Genomic DNA, 21,806 nt, shown 5'->3' with positions numbered 1-21,806 from the left:
AGTGACTCCTTCGTCGGGGAGCATCTGAGTAAAGTGCGTCCGATCCTTGCAGTAAAGCATACAAAGATAAGACTTTACCTTCTGCGTACGTCGATCTGCTTGGTAAGTCGCGTGCGTGTATAGGATACCTCCACGGTTACCGTCACTGAGTATCCGAGTAGAACGTGCCCTCTAGTACGGAGGCTGCGGGGATAAGACATGACCTTCTTCGCAGTCGAACTCGTAGAGGGAAGAGTATTCACGCCGCGGAATACTCTTGGGTAGGGTAGGATGACATCACCGTCGGGATTCATTTGTGTCGTAAGCGTAATAGGCCCTTACGTGTGCTGTGATAGGAGCTCGTCTAGGATAAGCTGCTCTCGATTCGGCACACGGCGGGAAAAAAAGCTTAGGGTTGCCAGCCCAAAAGTTGTCAGCCAACAAAAAGAAGAAGACCAGACCACGATCGCAGTAGAATGCTTTTTCGGCGAAGGGCTTTTGAGTTAAGTGCGTCCGATCCTTGCAGTAAAGCATACAAAGATTAAACTTTACCTTCTGCGTATGCCTAGCGAACGCTGTGTAGGATACCTGCATCGTCGCGGAGTATCCGAATAGAACGCGCTCCTTACGACGGAAGCTGCGGGGATAAGACTTTACCTTCTTCGCAGTAGAACTCGTTGGGAAAAGAGTATTCACGCCGCGGAGTACTCTTGGATAGAGTGACTTCACGTCGTCGGCGGATGAGTCATTTGAGTCGGTGTATGATGACGTCTTCGCCGGGAATCAACCGAGTAGTTTCGCAAAGCTCCAGACGTGTGCTGTGATAGGTGTGAGTCTAAGATAAGCTGCTCTCGATTAGAGGAGGAGAGAACTTTGAGCCACACCCAGCGGAGCCAAAACCTCAAGTCGTTAAGGAAGAGGTCATTGGTCTCTAGCAGTGGTCTCGAACAGAGGCGGGGAGCACACGATAATCGTGGTAACCAAGCGAACTTCGAGTTACGAGTAAAGGCCGGACTTCAAGTCGTCAGAGTAGAGGTTCTTAGTCTTGAATCGTTATAAGAGTCAGAGTATATATGTATGCTGGCGTTTTGACTAGCCGAATAAGCCAATGAGCGCAGAAGTGCGGACTTGGTCTTTCATCTCAGGTACAGCTTTCGTTGCAGGTCCGGGTGGGAGTTTTGGCCAGAGGCCCCAGGTGAAATTTATGGCGTAAGGATACATAGTATCTAGAGTTGACCAATAGCACTCATGGACCCAGAGTAGCTTACAAGGGAGACGCGGGAGCTCGCCGTGCCTTGGAAAGCAAAGGACTGGGGGATCAACTAGTCAGTTGATTCCTCTAGGGTTATTGCACCTGCTACCTTTGTCAACAGCCCATACGTTGAAGTCTCCTGCTACCACTACAGGGGCTCTTCCTGTCAATTCGTGAGTGAGTTCATCCAACATTATGTTGAACTCTCAGGGGAAGATACCGTTAATTGTCGCAATCACATCCAATCCATGGCTATTTGACTGAAAGAGTTGGATAGATCCAGCTTTTAGGCCATATCTATGCCAAACCATCGGATTTCCGCTCAAACGCTATCACGACATGTTTGTTGACTTGAGAATTAATTTTGACCTTATTTCTCCTTCCGTTCGATGCTTAAAATTTCCTAGTAACGTCGATACTCAGTCACATAGTCGAAAAAGAAATTGATTAAAGTTGAGTGTTGATGTGAATCAAAAACTTTCGAATTGAGAGATTGTTATGTTATGCAATTTTGCAAATGTGAATTTAATTTCATAAAAGTTACAAAAAAAAAAACTGTTTTATTCTTCCAGCTGGATGCCCATCGTGGACTTCGTCGAGAGCAAGTACGAGGAATACCTAACGGCCGAATCGCGAGTACACCGGACAGCCATTCCAGACTCCCGGGTACACGTGTGTCTGTACTTCATCGCCCCCTCAGGACATGGGCTCAAACCCCTGGATATCGAGTTCATGCAGCGACTGTGCGACAAGGTCAACATCATTCCGGTGATCGCCAAGGCTGACACCCTGACGCCCGAGGAAATTACCCAGTTTAAGAAGCAGGTTTGTTATTGAGATGTTAAGAATTGAATCGGAGATTATTTAATAAGATTTTTTTTAATCCATACAGATTCTCAACGAAATCGCACAGCACAAGATCAAGATCTATGACTTCCCAGATCCTTCGGACGAGGAAGAGGATGCCAAAACGTTACGGCAGCTGCGCAGTCGGGTTCCGTTTGCTGTGGTCGGCGCTAATGCTATCGTAGAAATCGACGGCCGCAAATTGCGAGGTCGTCGCTATCCTTGGGGAGTTGTTGAAGGTATGTCCTTTAAGAAAAATTTCTTAAGCAGTGAACAAACTTAATAACGTTTATCCCATGTTTTAGTTGAAAACCTTGATCACTGTGATTTCATTGCACTACGAAATATGGTCATCCGAACGCATCTTCAGGACCTCAAGGATGTGACCAACAACGTCCACTACGAGAACTACCGGTGCAGAAAGTTGGCCGGTTTGGGCAACGATGGCAAGGGAAAAATGAGCAACAAGTAAGTACAGAGTCATTGCAGCAGTAGTTCTAAAAAACCTTTTCCTGATTCGAGAACCGATTTTGTAAATATGGCGTAGCAGTTACTCGCTGTCATGTCCCGTTACATAAAGTTATTTAAGTACGAATCAATGCTAGATTGAGCTGTCAAAATGCAAAATAATACACTAAAAGGCTTCTTAACTTAACTAAACAAGTATGATTAGTTGTAGTTGCATTTTGTCAGATTCAAACAATTTTAACTACACTCCATCATCCACAAGCACTAAAGCTCACAACACACAATCACAGCACTCACACAACAAAACCCAACAGAACCTATTAGCACTAAAAAAACAACAAAACTCATTCTCATTTACCACACCTCTCACCTTCCCCTCATTCAGCGTATGCAATATTGGAACGATTAACGCAAACTCATTCGGTACTGGATGGTAAGTTATTTATTTTCTCTTCCGATTTTGTTTTGTTTGGTTTCTACTTCGTAACTCCTCGTGCGGCCTTTTGGCCGCTAACTCTAACAGCCGTCTGTTCGTCTTACTCTCTGAATTACTACCCTACTACTAACCATCGAAATAAAATTTGCATGCCGCTTTTCATCATTTCGAGCTCCCCGAAAAACAACCTCTAAGCGCTTCATCATCTTGTCCATTTAGTTTATTGTTCAAGTGTTCTGAACAATGTGCGTCCAGCCTGGTTTTACCTTTATCGAAAACTGTCGCTAATGCATTTTCCTATTCCATTTCCACTCGCGAATACCCACTTCGACCCCACACAGGAACCCACTGGCCCAGATGGAGGAGGAGAAGCGCGAGCACGAGTCCAAGATGAAGAAGATGGAAGCCGAGATGGAGCAGGTGTTCGAGATGAAGGTCAAGGAGAAGAAGCAGAAGCTGAAGGACTCGGAAGCCGAGCTGACCAGACGGCACGAGGAACGGAAGAAGGTAAGTTTTGGTTTGCGGGATGGAAATCTTGTTATGCTAAAATATTTAATGAAAGTTTAGATCTGAAATTAAAAGCTGCAATCGAGTCTAAAATCTGAACTCTAACACTGAAATATCAACTATAGGGAACAATGACCCTGGTTGTTAAACTCCCATGAAAAAAAAGAAATATCAATTGTTTAAAATCCTAATCTTAAATTTTGAATCTAAATCTTAAAACAAACTAGTGGCCAATTATCAATTTTAAAATGACAAAATTACAAAAATGACCAACAAAAAAATGACAAACTTACAAAAAGACAAAAATAACAAATATTATAAACATAACTAAAACAAAATACAAAAAGACAGAAATTACAAAAAAGATAAAAATGACAAAAATAACAAAAATAATAAAAATAATAAAAAAGGCAAAAATTACAAAAATAATAAAAATTTCAAAAATGAATAAAATAACGAAAATGGTCAAAAAGGACAAGAATGACAGATAGGAAAAAAGGAAACAAATTACAAAAATGACCGAAAAACAAAAATGACAAGAATCACACAACTGATAAAAATTACAGAAGTGACAAAAACACAAAATAGACAAAAATGGCTACACTGACAAAAATGTCAAAAATATCAGAATGTCACGAAAAAAAAAACAAAATTGCCAAGAATTTAAAAAATGACAAAATTACAAAAAAGACTAAAATTACAAAAATTACAAAATGTCACAAATGACAAAAAAAAAAAATGAAAATTACAAAAATTACAAGAAGTATGAAAATGATAAAAACTACAAAAATGACAAAAACGACGAAAGGACAAAAAAAAATGACACCAATGACAAATATGACAAAAACAGACAAAAATTACAAGAATGACAAAAACGACAAAAATTTCAAAGTTACAAAAATGACACAAAAAGGCAAAAAAAATACGATGTCTCAAATGACAAAATATGAAAAAATCACAAAATCACAAAATTCTAAAAATTACAAATATTACAAAAATACTAAAAATCCCAAAATTACGAAAATCTCAAAAATTATAAAAACGACTCAAATGACAAAAATTACAAAATAAACAAAACTTACACATATGAAAAAAAACCAAAAATTATAAAAATGGTAAAAAGACAAAAATGACAAAAACGACAAAAATCACAAAAATGATAAAAATTACAAAAATGACACAAGTGACAAAAATTAGAAAATAGACATAAATGACAAAACTGACCAAAATTACAAAAATGAGAAAAACTACAAAAATGATAAAAATGACAAAAAGACACAAAAGAAAAAAAATTACAAAAACCACAAAAATGACAAAAATCCAAAAATGACAAAAATGTCAAAATTATAAAAATTACAAAAAAGTTAAAAATTACAAAAATGTAAAAAACGACAAAAAAACAAAAGTTACAAAAACGACAAAGCCACAAATGATAATAACAAAAATTACAAAATATAACAAAAATCACAAAATTATAAAACTGACAAAAATCACAAAATTATAAAACTGACAAAAATTACACAAATGACAAAAATCTCAAAGATCTTAAAATTTAAAAACTACCAAAATGACTAAAATCCAAAAATTTTAAAAATGGATAAAATCACAAAATTTATAAAAACGACAAAAATGAAAAAAAAATGGCAAAATAATTAGAAATGACAAAAATGACACATATGACAAAAATCCAAAAATCACAAAAATGACAAATAGAAACATGACAACAGTGAATAAAATAACAAAAAATTGCGAAAAAGGACTAAAATGACAAAAATGACTAGAATCACAAAAATGATAAAAATGAAAGAAGTTAGAAAACTGACAAAAATTACAAAAATGACAAAACTGCAAAAAAAAGACAAAAATCCAAAAAATTCTAAAATGACAAAAATTATAAAAAATGATTCCAAATGACAAAAATGACAAAAATTCAAAAGTAACAAAAATGACAAAAAGGACTATGACAAAAATAACAAAAATGATGAAAATTGCAAAAATTATAACTGACAAAAATGACAATATATCTCACAAAAATCCCTAAACTACAAAAATAACAAAAAATGACATTGATCCAGAAATCACAAAAATTACAAAAATAATAAATATCCGAAAACTACAAAAATGACAAAAAAATAATGACAAAAAGGACCAAAAAATGAAAAAAGTGACAAAATGGCAAAAATTATAAAAGTGGCGAAAATTACAAAAAAAAACATATATTAATAAAATGGCAAAATAGCGAAAAAAGGCAAAAATGATTAATACGACTAATATGACAAAAATCACAAATTGATAAAAATGACACAAGTAACAAAAAATACAAAATAGACAAAACCGACAATACTGAGAAATATTACAAAAATGGCACAAATGACAAAAATTATAAAAATGAAAAAAATAAAAAAAGGACTTGAATGACAAAACTTACAAAAATTACAGAAAAAATGGATTACAAAAATTTCATAAATGACTAAAAATTATGAAAATATCACAATTGTCAAGAATCCCAAAAATGACAAAACTAACGAAAATTATAAAAATTACACAAATGAAAAAAATTCTGAAATACCACAAATGACAAATTTTCAAAAATTACAAAAATGACACAAATGAAAATAATCCAAAAAATTTCTAAAAGACAAAATGAACATAAATGACAAAGTTACATAAATGACTAAAATTAAAAAAAACACGGAAATTACAAAAATGTCAAGAATTACAAAAAAAGACATAATTGACAAAAATTACAAAAATTAGACAAATGTCAAAAATGACCAAAAAGAAAAGTTCTCTAGTTGAAAGAACTAATTTTTGAACTAACTGAAATTTAGATATCGAGAATCGAGGATGTCAAGATACCGAAAAGGTATGCATTGATGTATCAAGAAGTCAAGAAGTGAAAATGTCAAGAAGTATAAAACTAGAGAAAACTGCAAAAAATAGGGAAATTTAGAATGCGGAAAGGTTAAATAAGAAAGTCGAGAAGTATGTGTCCAAAATTTTTGAAGTCGAACAATCTTTTATTCGAGAAGTAAAAAAGAATTGAGGAAAAGTTCAAAAATCGAGAACTTGAGAAATGGAAATGATAGAAAATTTATACTTTTATCTAGTTAGTTGAGTAATCAATCACATCTCAGCAATCAATACTTCTTAGAAGCTGACTTAGCAAAAAAAGGGAATCGACTCAAATATCAGTAGCATGAAAGAACAAACTTGGGTTATCTTCACTGCCTTAAAAAGCCCAAATTCGAAAAACATACTTTTGTTAAAAATGTTGAAGTAGAAAATTTCCGTTGAAATATAAAAATTTATATATTCTTAATATTTATATAAAAAAATAGAATAACTCCGTAAACAATATAAAAACGAAATCATGTGGTTTGGGATTTTCTCCATTTTTTTTTAAGTTCTTGTTTTGTGGATCAACAGAGTGAAAAAGATGTTTAGCCTTTAAGTGTCAAATCAATCTAAACGATATCGCCAAATTAACCTTCTGCCAGTCTATTCTAGTAATCAGTAACAGAGAAATGTTGCAATGTTGAATCAATCTTACAACGTTATCTCTGATTTTCCAATACAGTGAGAAATTCTGACGTTAAATTTGGCAGCACATATCATTCTATAGCGATTTTTCGACGACAAATGTGAGATAATGTTCAAGCCCTCATAACTGATTCATTTTTATACTACCCACAAACAGGCCCTGGAACTACAGATCCGCGAACTGGAGGATCGCAGGAAAGCGTTCGAAATCGAGAAGGTCGAATGGGAACAGCAGAACGGCGTGACGCTGGAAGATCTTCGACGCAGGAGCCTCGAAGCCAACAGCAAAGAGTAAGTCGATTTGATTTCAATTACCTATTTATTTCTTTAGAGTTCTAAGTACTACTATTAGTGCCTTTTGGAGTTTGACTCCAAACAAGTTCATCTTCAAATCCGTGGTTGTTGTTTTTCTGTTGCCTATTGTTTCTAGGGCACTCGAGAAAATCTGTTGATAATTTGAAGCTTTTTGAAACACCAATTTTACGACACACTATCAGTTGGTTGTATTTTTCCTTTCGAATGATTTTAATTGGAGTTTTAAAGTTAAGTTTTATGCAAACCTCAGACACACTTATTTGACACCAACTTTTCGCACTGAAATACCTTTGCAATTTACTTTTTGTTCAAATTTTATTTTTCATAATTTAATTCGCTGCAACATATTTTTGGTTTTACCCATTTCAAACAACTTTTATAAGATTTATCAATTTTAAACTACTGGGATATAATACAAAAAAAAAATTAACAACAAATAACTAACATTATTGCATAAATTTTCTTAAAACTGTTCGTGAAATTTTTAAGAGTTTCCAAATTCGTGTTGTTCTCTGTGTGTTTTAACTGTTTTTTTGTCATTGTTGTTTCAATTTTAAACGTTCTGTTAAATTTGGCTTCTGTCGTTTCAATCTAATCTCATCTATCCGATTCATGCTTTGCAATGTGTAATTTTTTCCTTTTTTGCAATTGCCTTAAACTCTATAGACACACGAGTGCAGAGCAGAAGATAGTTGAAAAATTCAACACGAATTCGAACGAAAAATTGAAACAATTTTCTGTTATTTTTTTTCTGTTTAAATTTTCAACCATGCGACTAAAATTTCATTCCTTTACCATCGATTTCAAAACAAAATCTACTCAGGTCTTGTACACTTGTTTAAAGTAAAATTTTATTTTTCTTCTACTCCTTTTTTGGATACTTTAAACTGAAACACATTCTCTTCAAACAATCAAACGAAAAACCGAATGTGTTTCCGAATTGTGTTGTCCAAAATTCTCTGAACACCCAAAAAAAAAAAACTAAACACCTTGAACCCTGAACAAAACAAAAAAGCAGGAAAAGAAATATTTGTGTGAGTAATCAACGCTGTTGTTTTTTTGTCTATATTAATTTGTTTATTTATCTACGAAACAACTCTCATTTTTATCGCTAGTTGAGCCTTCGAAGGTTTTTTTATTAGTTCATCTTCGAACATCAGTGTGTACACCTGATTCGAATTAGTGGTTGAATTTCGAGTTTCTTTTTTTTAGTACAGAATATGATTTACTGTTTTTGTTTCTTTTTGGTTCCGAATCTATTGAGTTTACATTACTGCAAACACGTTCTCTTTCACATCTGTCCATCACACCTCTATTTGCATCTTTCTCTTGGTCTGTCTCTATTTTTCCCTGCTCAACTTTCAGCCATCTCAGAGTTTTGGTTTCAATGAAAACTTTAGATTTTACGTAGTAGGCTTTGTGTTCTTGTTTGAGATTCAAGTTTTTAATTTTATATTGAGTTTATTTTTGATAATTAGTTCGAACAGTGTTCTGTCTGCTAGGTTGAGTAGTATGATCATTTCATATTTATCAACGCGTGGTCAAGGTGTTATTAACTATTTTTTTGAAACAAAACAATCAAATTAAATTGAAAGTTTCGATTTGAAATACCCGTATCTGATTAAATGGAAAATTTATAATAGAACATTTTTTGGAAAAACGACAATTGATAACCTTGTTTTGGCCGTTGGATGAAATTTGTGTTTGATGCTGTAATATCGTATTATTTTCAATATTCCGTAGTTAGTAATAAATAAAGAAAACTAGGTGAGTAATTTGCTACTTTGAAACGAAAATGACTTACGATGTCTCAGAAAGATAATTAAATAGCAAACAAAAAATTAAAGTTGTATCTTTTACCTCAACCACACCCATGTAACTTATCGAAAATTCTTTCTATACGCTCAGTGCTGCTCCCTTCTGAGAAAAGGCATCATAACAGGCGACTAAAATAGCTTTTACATCCTCCATGGGAGTCAATGGTTTGAGTATTCAACAAATCCAACGTCAAATAACATACAAAATTATCAACGCAACCGTTGTTCGTATTCGCACTGTTGGTATAAATTTTAATATACTTGTTTTTATGAGCGAATAGATTCCCATTTTAGCATGATGATTTTCTTCTCGAACAGAGTAAAATAAGAAAAGTTGAGTTTCGGTTTAATTTAAATTCAAATCAACTGTTTTCCGGATGGCAATATTAGGTTATCAATTTGTCTAAAAGATCAATCAAAATATATTTTCACCATTTAAAGTATTGTATATGGGTCTGCAGTACTTACTTTTAACAGATATACATTTTAAGCTGATTTGTTTTTCCAAGACAGACATTGGTTACCATGGCTAGATGCATGAATCTTGTTGCCTGAACCCTTAAGATGGCGTCGCCAACATCGAAGGTCCATATAGAAGGATGATTATTCGTAGCAAAGCCTTCTTCATTATCTTGAAGTGATTTTATATTTGCCCCAACCAACTCAGGGAACGGGAACTATACAGGACAACGAGTCTAATGAGCGAGGGCTAATTCTTCTGGACCGCAGTTGCTTGTGAAGTCCGTAGAAAGCACGACTTCCGCCATTATTGTCAATTTTTTGAATTTTGAATCACTGTGGATTGTGTAGGGACTTGGGGTGATATCTGGTTCCATAAAGCCTGATGACCTACCACGAATCTGTTTGCTTGTGGGGTTAGGTGGCAGAATAAGATTCGGAAAATCACTTTGTAGGGGGCATTGATCGTTCGGTAGTACCCACAGTCCAATGTGTCGCCCTTCTTGTAGATGGGACATATAAAACCCTCATTCCACTCCTCAGGCCAACTTGTCCCGGTCCATTTGGATAAGTTCCGCTTCGATGCCATCCTCCCTAGCCCACTTGTAGCTATTCAGTTGGCGAATAGCTAAAACGAAACCGATATTTTTTTCAAGTAGGTTACCCAAAACTCCTCTCCTTGAAACAGAGCGCTCTAAAAATACACTACAGTAAGAAAAAGTTCTTTGCGGTCTAGGGAAATTCAACTCTTGAGAATTGTCCAAATTTTGTGCTCAAAATTCTAATCAGCAAAATTAGTGTAAATGGCTTTCATTGATGAAGGCACATCCTTTCCTTTCGGGGAGGTATAAAATTGTGGTCCGGGCAGAGTTTTATAGTCGAATTCAATGTAGGTTTCATCACCCATGATAACACAACCCGATTTCTGGGTAAGAAGTTTGTCGTAGAGTTTTCGAGCCCTCGATTTCAGGGATTAAACCTGTTCGGCATACTTTTTTGGCTGCTTCTGCTTCTGATGAGTCTGAAGCCCAATTCTTTCTTTGGCACGTATAACATTAGTCGATGAGGTACCTGGTGTCTGTGTCACATCCCGAATATTGATGCCGAGGGATGCCGTTTTTTCATCATTTTCTTGTCTTTTCCTCGGGGAATCTGCGAAAGTACACTGTTCTTCATACTTTCTTAACGCGGTTTTCCTTAGCTAGTTTTCTGATTGAAAGACCACAGACAGTGCCTAATTTGTGCACAATACGTTTTCTTCGCTCGAGAGTAAGGCCACGCATTTTGAGTGACCCCTTTGCGAAAAACGACAAAAAAATACCAACGCTTACTTCACTTAGATGTAGACAACAGTACGCAGCCAAAATTTGGTTGAACACTACTCAATTTTTGAAAGTTTATTTTATCGAAAAAGTATTAAACATATTATAAACAACCTGAGTTTTGTACCCGATGCTGATTGCGATACGAAAAATCGATTGGTGTAATCAACTCAAAATTGACGATTTTGGCAATTTCATCTCTTTGAAGAGTAGAAGTTCTAAAAAAAACCCCAATTTAGGCATCTTGCGAATTTTAAAATACCGATTTTTTTTGTATATATCGCCGTTAGAACTAGTCTCTAAATTCATACAAAGACAAATCTTGGGAGTTTCACTTGATCAGGCCAGTTTTCTCAACATTAACCGATGGCAATTTAAGAAAAATATATTGGCTGTTGAAAAACACTCGGATAAGTTTTTGTTTAATTCATCTAGAATTACAGTCGAGATCTCGACGGTGACATTGGGTAATACTGTACTAGTGGTAAAATTTGCATTATTTCTCTGTTTTATGGTTAACATTTGATTTATCATTTTTGTTGGTTAGCCTTAATGGCTCTACAACCCTGTATCTTAAGTGCTTTGATGATTTTTGAATATTAATTTTCAATATCGACTGCGTATTATTTTCATCTTTTTGTTATTTGTTTAAAGAAATTGCTAACCTACTTAACTAATATATAAATAATTTGATAACCTAGGAAGTAGAGATGTACCGAATAGCGGTATTCGGCGAACGGCCTTATACCGAATATTGACCTTTTCAATTATTCGGCCAAACGAATATTCGGTCAATTTTCAATTTCCTGTATTACATGTTTTTTTTTCAAGTAGCGGTCTTTCTGATTTTTAAAATGTCACCAATAACTGACGGCACAGGCCATCAGATGATCTGTCGCTTCTAGGGCGTTCATCACCAAAGAGATTGTGTTCCTGTGAAATCTGGGACAAAATATGTCGAAACAGGTACCAAGCAATTTGAAATTGCCTAATTTAAATCTAATTAGATGGAGATCGAATTTGAGCAAGATATCTTTAAAATAGTTGTTAAAAACAAGATGATATTTAACCTTAAGCATATCATACTTCCTGCCACGCGTATCCACACGGTCAGGCATTCAGGACGGTTTTTGAAAAACAATCTAAAGAAAGGACAAAGTTTATGCTCATTTTGATTTTTTTTTGAATCGTTATTGAACACAATATCTAAAAAAATTAAGTGACAATTGAGTTTATTATTTGATTTAGCAAATCATCTGAATAAACACGAGCAAAATTCGGGAAGTTTTAAACAATATCTGGACATCTCGGCTAGATTTGACTCATCTAGAATCTCTATTGGATTTATGATGAGCCATCCTGCATGTATCAAGAAAATCTGGAATAAACGATATTTACTCGAAGTAAGTATAAAGCGATACTCGTCAGCATTTTCCTGTACCATCTACAGTGAAAGATACACGGATACACCTAAAATGTTTAACTGAAACCATAAATTTTGATGATTCTGTAGTAGACTGCCCCAAATTTGTATAGGAAATTTCAAGCTTGTGAAATGTTATGCGCTGCTGGTTTAAATTGATCCTAGGTTTCATGCCAAATTTGGGCCAGATCGGGTCACGGTAAAGGGTCACTCAACAAGCTTAAAGTTTGCATGGGATTTTGAGACATTTTGTTCAGGAGGAACATGAAAATCCAGTTTTTCAATTCGAGTTATGCATTTCAATTCGAGTTATGATAAAAAAGTTATTAGACTTCAAAAATGGGGTATCTTTTTCCAGAGTGATATTCATGCTGCGTCAAAATGCTCGAAGCAGTGTCTCTCATCTCTTAATATCACCCTGAAAAAAGTTACCCCATTTTTGAAGTCTTATAACATTTTTATCACAAGTCGAATTGAAATACAGTCTTGGGGTGAAACATTTGTCATAGTTTAGGCTTCAAGAAAAATTGTTTTCAAAAGAAATCGGCCGAAGGGAACCAAAGTTATTGATCATGAACTGGTTTCCCTTGTTCCTCCCGAACAAAATGTTTCAAAATCTCATACAAAATTTAGGCTCGTTGAGCGATCCTTTCCCGAAATCCGATCTGGCCCAAAATTTGGCATGAAACCTTGTACTAGGCCTATGATCAATTAAAGCCTGCAGCGCATGATTTTTTCAAATGTCGGGTCATTTGGGGAACTCTATTGTGTAGCTTTCACAGAATTCGTTTTGGATATTTTATAAATAATTCAAAATCACTTGAGAAATTTTACAAATCTGTTATTCTAGAAATTTTAATAATTAATATTTGGCCTATTCGGCCGAATACTTAGCTAAATATTCAATGAGCCGAATATTCGGCTTAACGGTTTTTTTTTTTTGGTATTTGGCGCTGAATATTCGGTCAACCAAATATTCGGTACATCTCAACTAGAAAGCAACTGGCTGGCGAATAATCTTGTGTTCTGAATCTTGACAACATGCCTTGAACCTAAGGATAGTCTCACTGAATCTTTCATCAAGGGGTTGGATTGAGGCCAGATTATGACCCTCCGGTGTACGAGTCCTCGGAAATGGTTTAAGGATAATACGGAGAAATTTGTTCTGGACTCGTTAAGCTCATGTGGTGTGTTTTAGCGCAGGGGAGGATATAAAAATTTCAGCAACATTTTACATTTAGTAATGGTTTTTTCAATGCGCTGTTTTAAAATCAGCTTATTGCCCAATGTACTTAACACCTAGGTATGTGACTTAATCAGACCATTCCACTGAAGTGTGATTCATTTCGATTATACACTCCTCATCCGAGATTAGTTTTTGAGACTGTGAGTGCGGGAAAAGTATTACTTGAGTTTTTGGAGCATTAATACTTATCTTTCACCTAAAGAAGTAATCTGTGAGAACATCCAAGCTTCGCTGTAGTTTATTTTTAAGCACTCGTATTATCCTACCATTATGACTGCAATATCGTTAGCAAACAACGACAAAGATTCGTTTTCAGGAAGTTGGGGTATATCCAAAGTGAACAGATTAAAAAGAAGCGGGCCTAATATGCTTACCAGTGGCACACCAGCTGGAATATCTTGAGCCTCGGAAAGCCCGTTAAGCAATACTCGAAATGTCCTTCCAGTTGACTTTTAATGATTTTTACCAAGTTGTTAAGAAATTTATATTGATAAAGTTTATATATTAATCCATCATGCCACACATTGTCAAAAGCTTTTTCTACATCGAGTAATGCCATAATACTGTTAGTTATTTATTATTGAATTCAAGGTCTTTTTTAATACAAATGTATAGGCTTCTCCATACTTTTAAGAAAAAATATGAATAAAATTATTCGTCACGGTTTCGAAGGAATTCTAGAATTTTTCCTGTAACACGGTCCATTAGGCGGCGCAAACCTTCTTCGTCCATCGCTTTAGCTTAGGGGACTGAAATTCGCTGTATCGTTCTTGTTTGCTGTTCGACATAAAGTCAGCAATTTTTGAAAAGATATGTTATAGTTTAAATTTGAACTTTCCATGATCAATTTCGAATAGCGAGTCATGTAACTCAGTTGTTTAGTCGCTAAATTTTAGTCTTATGAGTTAATTGGAGCAGATTCAAAGTAAACATAGAAATCGAATGCATAAGCTAGATTATCCAATAAATTTTGAACTGTATATAAATATCGTTCTGTCCATGGGAACTACCAAAATCTTATTCTGTTATTTTGTCGCTTTTCAGAACAACCATTATTTAAACAATTATCATAAATCAGCTTCGAAACCTTCAACGAAATTTGAGCGAACTAACGCGCATGAACCTGCAAGAATGTGCCAGAACATATCCAATGCTTTGTTTGTTTGTTCATTTGTTAAATGCAAAACAGGTGCTTTTCAGCATTAATTTTTTTTCATTGAAAATCATTTTATATGAAATTAAAATTAGAACCTTCGCACTGGTCGGTAGATTGATGAGAGAAATTTTTCAGTCTTCCTGCCCTAGGTTTTAGCTATCTTATTCCACCAGGTCTTAATCTGATTGATGTCTTTGACTACCTTTCCCTTTGCCTCGAATCTCCTCTTCTGGATTGCCCAGTATTTCTCAATAGGACGGAACTGGGGGCAGTTGGGTGGGTTAAGGTTTTTCGGAACAAACTGGACCCCTTTCTCTGCATACAATTTTTGAACGACTTTACTGTAATGACAGCTTCCCAAATCTGGTCAAAACATTACGGGATAGTCGTGGGATCGAACAAACGGTAAAATTCGTTTTGCCGTTGGAGACACTCTTTTTGGTATAGTCTCGACGGCATGGTCTTATTTATAGCGAAAACAAACTTTCGTTTTTTTTGCCACAACTGCTAAATCATAAATTTTCGTGCTAATTCGTCGACAAAAAATTGTAACATCCCTCCGAGCCTTTGTCAAGTAAATTTTTTGACCTGGGATTTGCCCGAAGTCAGCCTTGACATGGAATTGCTCTTAATCGCCTTCAAAGTCTTACCACGCAGTTTGCGGTCGACAGTTTCACTCCGACGTTTGGCTGGAGGCTTCCGAATCGTCGTCAATGATTCCTTATACCGTTTGACCGCAATACGGTATATCTGAGCAATTTCAGCTATTTAGCTAGTCTGCATCTAAGGACCACAATGTATTTTCCCAATGACTGTTTACAATTTTTCCCTTTTTTCGGCTTCCATGTTGATTGTTTACAAAGTACAGTCGATTTGAGAAATGTCAAAAATACATACTTAAAGCTGCCAAGAACTTCCAAATCCGTCCACACAGTAAACTAAAATTACCGAGTTCGGTAATTTATTTTACAGAACTAGCTCTGTAATTAGAAAATTTTCGGTAATTGATCAATTTGACGTTTAGTTTTTACCGAGTTCAGTAAATCGGCTCTTGACTTACCGAAGTTCTTATATTTTAATGTAAACAAATCTCAATGCCATCAATTTTCGGTAAAAAATCACCGAAATCAAACTGCAAACAAGACGAACGTCAAAATTCGATTGTCATTTTTCGCACTCCGGGTCTTCCTTCTCATTCTTGCAACCGAAATTAATCGTTTCGACTACTTTCGTGTGCTCGAGTGTGATGGGTGTCTTTTAACCGGCCAGTCGTCGCCATTGCTCGGCATTTTCGGTTTCGCGTGCTTTGAGCAATGAAGCAGCAGTTTTTATTTTTGCTTCGATGGCCTCCATGCATGCACTTGAACGCACATAGACGATCGGATTTGGGACATCGCCAGCACCGCGGCGCTTCGCATGGAATGGATTGCTAATTTGATCGCAGCTCCAGTAAAGGTACATCAGATGAGTTTATTTTCCGCACTTTAGTAAAAAATTAATTTTACTTCCAGGTCCCGTGGCTGTGACAACCTTCCTCCAGTCACCTGTGGCAGATGGCCATTGTCCACAGAATGTGGAGGAGGGGATCCTTGAAAAGCCACGAGACGGTACCATGTTGCCATAACACAGAAAATAAAGTTAAAAATCCTCTAGAAATGCGATAGTATTTAGCAAAAAATATTTTTTTCGGTAATTTTTAACGAAAACCGCAAAACGTTTGCTAGTTTCAGCTTATGATGCACAGCATATTACATGAGATGATATTCGAGACTCAAATCATCTCGTGTAGTATGCTGATTACGTACACCAATCTACGGAACGTTTTGCGGTTTTCGGTAAAAATTAGTGAAAAATTTAGTTTTTGGTAAATATTATCGGCATTGCGGTAATAACAGATATTTCGGCGAAAAAAATCAATTTTTCGGTGAAAACTACCGAATTTTCGGTAAAAATTGGAGCAATTTTGTGAAAGCTACCAGTTTTTCGGTAAACATTACCGAACTTTTTGAATTTATCTGGTAAAACTGACCGGTTTTTTGGTTTAAATTACAGATACTTCGGTAAACTCTTCCGATTGTTCGGTAAATATTACCGAACTTTTACAGTTTTTTCGGTAAAAATTATCAGTATTTCGATAATAATTACAGGTGTTTCGGTAAAAAATTTCAAGTATTTCGGTAATAGTTTTAGGTATTTCGGTAATCATTACAGGTTTTACGGTTAAGTCTACCAGTTGTTCGGTTTATATAACCGAGCTTTTTAGTTTTTCAGTTAAAAATAACCAGCCTTTCGGTATTAATTAAAGTCCTTTCGGTTCAACAATACCGATTGGTCGGTTATATAACGAGCTGTCATGTTGACAACTGTCAATATTTTGACAGATGATCAGCCGAGTTTTGGTTATTTTTTACCGAAAAAGGTCCGTAATATTTGACAGCTGTCACTTCTCAGCCATAGAAAATTACCGAACAGTTTAACGATCTCCACATGTTAGGATTTCGGTAAAATAATTACCGAACTCGGTAATTTTCGTTTACTGTGCACCAAAAGCACCACAGTATGACAGGGCTACTAGCGAACCGGGAAAATCGGGAAAAACTTTGAAATTTCACCGCATTACCGGGAAAGCGGGAAAAAATGAGAATTTCGGCACATCACCGGGAAAATTCCCATGTTTTCAACGAGTTTAAAAAATATTTTCAAAGCTTTTATTGCTTTTTAACTCATTGCGGACCAAATACAAGATATCTCGTTTTTCGCTCGCCATGAATCTGAATTTTTGTCCAAAGAACAGGTTTCAAATTCATAAATACAAATGTTTTCAAATAGTCAAACGCTATTTCTCTAGTTTCAAGTCATAGATGGCAGCACTATCTTGCAATTAAACCGAATTGATGCCCATTTTCGAATATCTGGGATTAATTCAGGGGTGCTGGATGATTTTGATCAGGAAATAAGTATTTGGTACCGTGTGACCGCATTGGAAATTATAAGATCACAATATCAAAAATAAGAATTTCATCATGGACCGATAAAAGTGAATATCTTGGACCGATAATCAGAATAATTTTGTACTTTCCGATGGAGATTGATGAACCAGATAACTAGCAGTATTATTGGTATGATTTGAAATTGAATCGGAAGTTGAGATGAGCAGGAATTTTGGCAGTAGTATATTCTTGTGCTGGTGATTGTTTTGCAAATCCGGAAAAGATTTCTGCAGCTTGAACTCCACCAAAACTGTGTTGGAAAACTACCTCGAAATGATGAATATGGGCCTTAATAAACCTGAAAAATCAATATTGAGACTTAATTTGGTTTTGACGGCAAGATAGTGCTGCCATCTATGACTTGAAACTGGAAAAAGTGATGTTTACTGAAAAAAAAATCTAAGTTTATGAACTCCACCCTGTTTTTTCTGATTTAAAATAAACCGAAACTGTTTGATTCATCATTTCACGTCATTTTAATGAAGAAAGTAAGTAGTTTGGTAAAGAATTAGAACTCAAATATCATATTCCTTAGTTTTAGAAGGGCATCTCTTAAAACACCATTTTAAAACCTTTGAAATTCTTTGGAATTCTAGAAAACTCCTTAAAATATAGTATTCTATTCAAATAATTCGTAGAAGCATTATTATTCACTTTTACACGGTAAATTTTTAGAAATAATCTTGTTTTTGTTGCAAAACCCAACTGGTGCTATTTTTATTTCGCACCCTTTTTCCATAGTTTTGGTCCTCAATGCCAATTCCAACGTCCAAAAAAAGTAAACTTATGCTTGATTTATCCGTTAAACAATTCAAAACAATTTATAGAAGAAAATTTTGGTGATTTTAAAACATTCATATTTTAACAAGCAAAACACATAGTGGTGCTATTCTTTTTTCGCTCACTGTAGTATAACTCAAATATTATAAATTAAATAATGAAACTAAAATCGACAAAACTAAACACAAAACGTTTGATAACTCAATGATACTAAGGTCGTAGATTTGGTCCAGTGATTTCTGATAGATATATAGAGTGTCGAATTTTTGTGTTTCTCGGTGTAGATTCTTCGCCATCCTTAAATTCTAGAACCCAAAATTTTTTTTTTCGCTAAAAAATTTACAGAAATCGTAATCGGTGACTATAAACAAATTTTGTTCTACGAAAAACCATATTGAAGAAAATATTGGATTTATGAAACAAAATGATTTTTAGGCATGATTGAATCGTTTTTAGCCAATTTTTTTTTTTTTCAAAAAATCAATACAGCATCCTTTTTACATTTAGGGCTACATACATATTTATAATCGCCAGAAAATGATACCTATTGGTTTTCAATGTTGTTGTTGTTTTTTTCGTTCGAATTTGCCTGAGGAACGAAATCTTGTATTGCAGGTGTTTTGTTTTTCATTCTTCCTAAACTTTGCTAAGCTTTAATATACAAGCTCCAGTCGAAATCTAAGGTCCCTACCCTGATACAAAATAATATTTTACATTTAAACGATTATAGTTCAGCCCTATCTTATTCACGATTTTCAATATTTTCACGGAACTTTAAAGAACTTCTAAAGCACTACTAAAGTTATTTGTCGTTTTGTATTAAGAAAAGACATCTTTTTCCAAAACATGTCTTTGGATTTTTACAAAAAATTATGACTGTACTTATGAAATAGCTGAATATGTTTCTGCAATCTGATGGTTTTGAGTTTTGTAAGACAAATCCCCATTCAAGTTACGAGCTGATTTGATATTATATTTATTTTGATGAATTTTTTACAAAAAAAAAATGTTCCAATTCTAAATGAAGCAAGTTTTAAGTCCCAAACCATTTTAAAAAAAACTCGAAATTGTTTGATGGCACGAGACAGTGGGACTTAATCTGCGAGTCACGTGACATGACTTGCGACATTTCAGCTAGTTTTACTGAATCCAGGAAATGCTTCAGGAAAAAAATCAGTTGATCTTCGTAGCCTTATCGCAACTCCATCCGAGCTAAGATTTCAAGCCTAAAAAGACTAACTGGAGTCAGCACTAGGATACAAAATTTGGCAAGTAACGTCACCTGACTCGCAGAATAAATCTCATTTTTGGGTTCAAAGGGAGGCGAAACTATGAGTCCTGTTGTCTAAATAAAGATTTTTTCGTTATCTTGAAGTGGAGCAATGTATGATTATGAAATATAATTTAACTATTCGAAGCATTCTTTGATGAACCCCTTAAAATTAGTCAATAATTCGATTGTTGTTCTATTCAACAGTGACCTTGATACTGCTCATCTCTGGACGCCCGGCATCAGAGATCTGCCTAAGTACCTACCTAAAATCCAAATTTTCAAAAATATTTTTGCACAATTTTTATAAAGCACAAGAATTTCTGTAGTGTCCCTCCTTCTACATGGTCAATTCGATATAAGGTTAGATTTGAGGCTTTGTACAATACAACACTTGCTGTTGGTCTTTCGAACAAAGAAACGACTTTCGAATTTTATTCTAATGATAACCTTGCACCGTCAGTAACCTAGCAGACATTTTTTTCTGTTTCTAGTTGATTTATTGTTTTTTTTTTTGTAGATACAGTTTGTGATATTTGTAAAGAAGTGATTTAAATAATTAAACATTAAACAAATTGGCTGATCTGATTTAGTTAAAAAGAGAACGTTTTGAACGTACTCTATGTACTCGAGTGATACGCATATTTATACCTACTTTTTTTAGTCGATTATCAAATCGAAATAACTATCTGATAATCCGATATCGAAACACTTGTGATAACCATTACTGATGCTAAAAAATCAACCACCCCTTCTATGCATTTCCTCACCACCGAAAAATCGGAATCTAATCACCGTCACCAATCACCACCACCACCACCACACATCACCACCTGTTTCTTCATCACCACCAATCATCATCGGCAAACTGTGAATTGGGCGCCGCCCACCAACCACCGCCCACCTCCCCCGCCTTCTCTCCGTTTTGTTGTGGATCCCCTCCTCCTACCGTATTTGCAGGACCGCGTCACTTGCATCAAGAAGTTCCGATGAGTCCAAGGGCCGGCGGGTGTTCGGATCGTTGCTGCGCAGGCACACTAGCTTCGGAGCTCCCGATACCGTGCGTGGCGCTTCTACTACTAGCACCACTAATAATAATGCAACCACCAACCCTAATAACAGCATGGTATCCGCATCCAGTCCGCAAGAGAATAACGAATCTTAAACGAAACGAAACGAAACGAAAAAAACATTGAAAATTGGCCATACAAACTGCTGCCAAACACCACAATCACAATTTTGTAGGGTCACTTCCGGAGGAAGAATCAAACACGCCACCTAGCATAGGCCAAGGTTTTCTGCGCACACAAATTAACCCAAACTTGCAGTTAAAACGTGCTTATGACCACAAAACAAATGTTAATAACACTATATACCTACTAAGGACGTTGGAACAAATGTAGCTCTTGTGCTTCTAACCTCAAAATATCAGTTATTGACAAACTATTTTGACCACTCAAACCTGATACCATATCGAATTCTCACACCACACGCGATGATGATATCAGCTTCCCAGCACACAGAATCTTCTAGAGAACCACACATAATCTGAATAAAAATGATCTGATGATGTTTATACTTTCATAAATGGCACCCTAGCAGCAACAGCAAGACTACTATATAAATTTACTATAATCAACTGCATTCAACAAAAAAAAAAGCTAAAAGCAAAAGACAGCAATTTACTCGCCCCCCCCAACTCACGTTGTTTAAGTAAACGTTCAACTACCTACTTCTCTTTATTGTCGGTAATTTTCCAACTTACTTACTTATACTTTTATTCATTATTCGCTTGTTTGTTGTAAGTCATCCATTGAATCAATTTGTCTACTTACTGTTAGTGTATTTTCATTCTCGCAAATTTACCAACAAGACAGCTTAGGTAAATCGTAATTTAAAATCATTAAGCATAGCAAGTATTACAGTCATCATTACCATTATTATCGAAAAGTGAGACAAACTAAGTGAACAACCATATGAGAAAGAATCTCTTTAGT

The 21,806-nt window shown here is 35.2% G+C and overlaps 1 protein-coding gene across 9 annotated transcripts in view; it reads left to right on the top strand.

The window, feature by feature from the left end:
- Positions 1 to 21,806, top strand: part of LOC129755971 (septin-7) — a 126,298-nt gene that overhangs the window by 77,272 nt on the left and 27,220 nt on the right. For 5 of the 9 annotated variants that reach the window (XM_055752699.1, XM_055752704.1, XM_055752698.1 and 2 more), the window contains 7 exons: positions 1,804 to 2,056; positions 2,124 to 2,316; positions 2,383 to 2,545; positions 2,931 to 2,978; positions 3,323 to 3,488; positions 7,189 to 7,322; positions 20,770 to 21,397. In XM_055752699.1, the coding sequence (XP_055608674.1) occupies positions 1,804 to 2,056; positions 2,124 to 2,316; positions 2,383 to 2,545; positions 2,931 to 2,978; positions 3,323 to 3,488; positions 7,189 to 7,322; positions 20,770 to 20,974 (1,162 nt within the window). In that variant the 3' untranslated portion in view covers positions 20,975 to 21,397. The other 4 variants (XR_008739361.1, XM_055752705.1, XM_055752703.1 and 1 more) reach the window with 3 other exon arrangements.

This window comes from Uranotaenia lowii, chromosome 3, assembly GCF_029784155.1.
Source record: "Uranotaenia lowii strain MFRU-FL chromosome 3, ASM2978415v1, whole genome shotgun sequence".
NCBI lineage: Eukaryota > Metazoa > Arthropoda > Insecta > Diptera > Culicidae > Uranotaenia > Uranotaenia lowii.
This window is presented reverse-complemented; position numbering and strand designations above follow the sequence as displayed.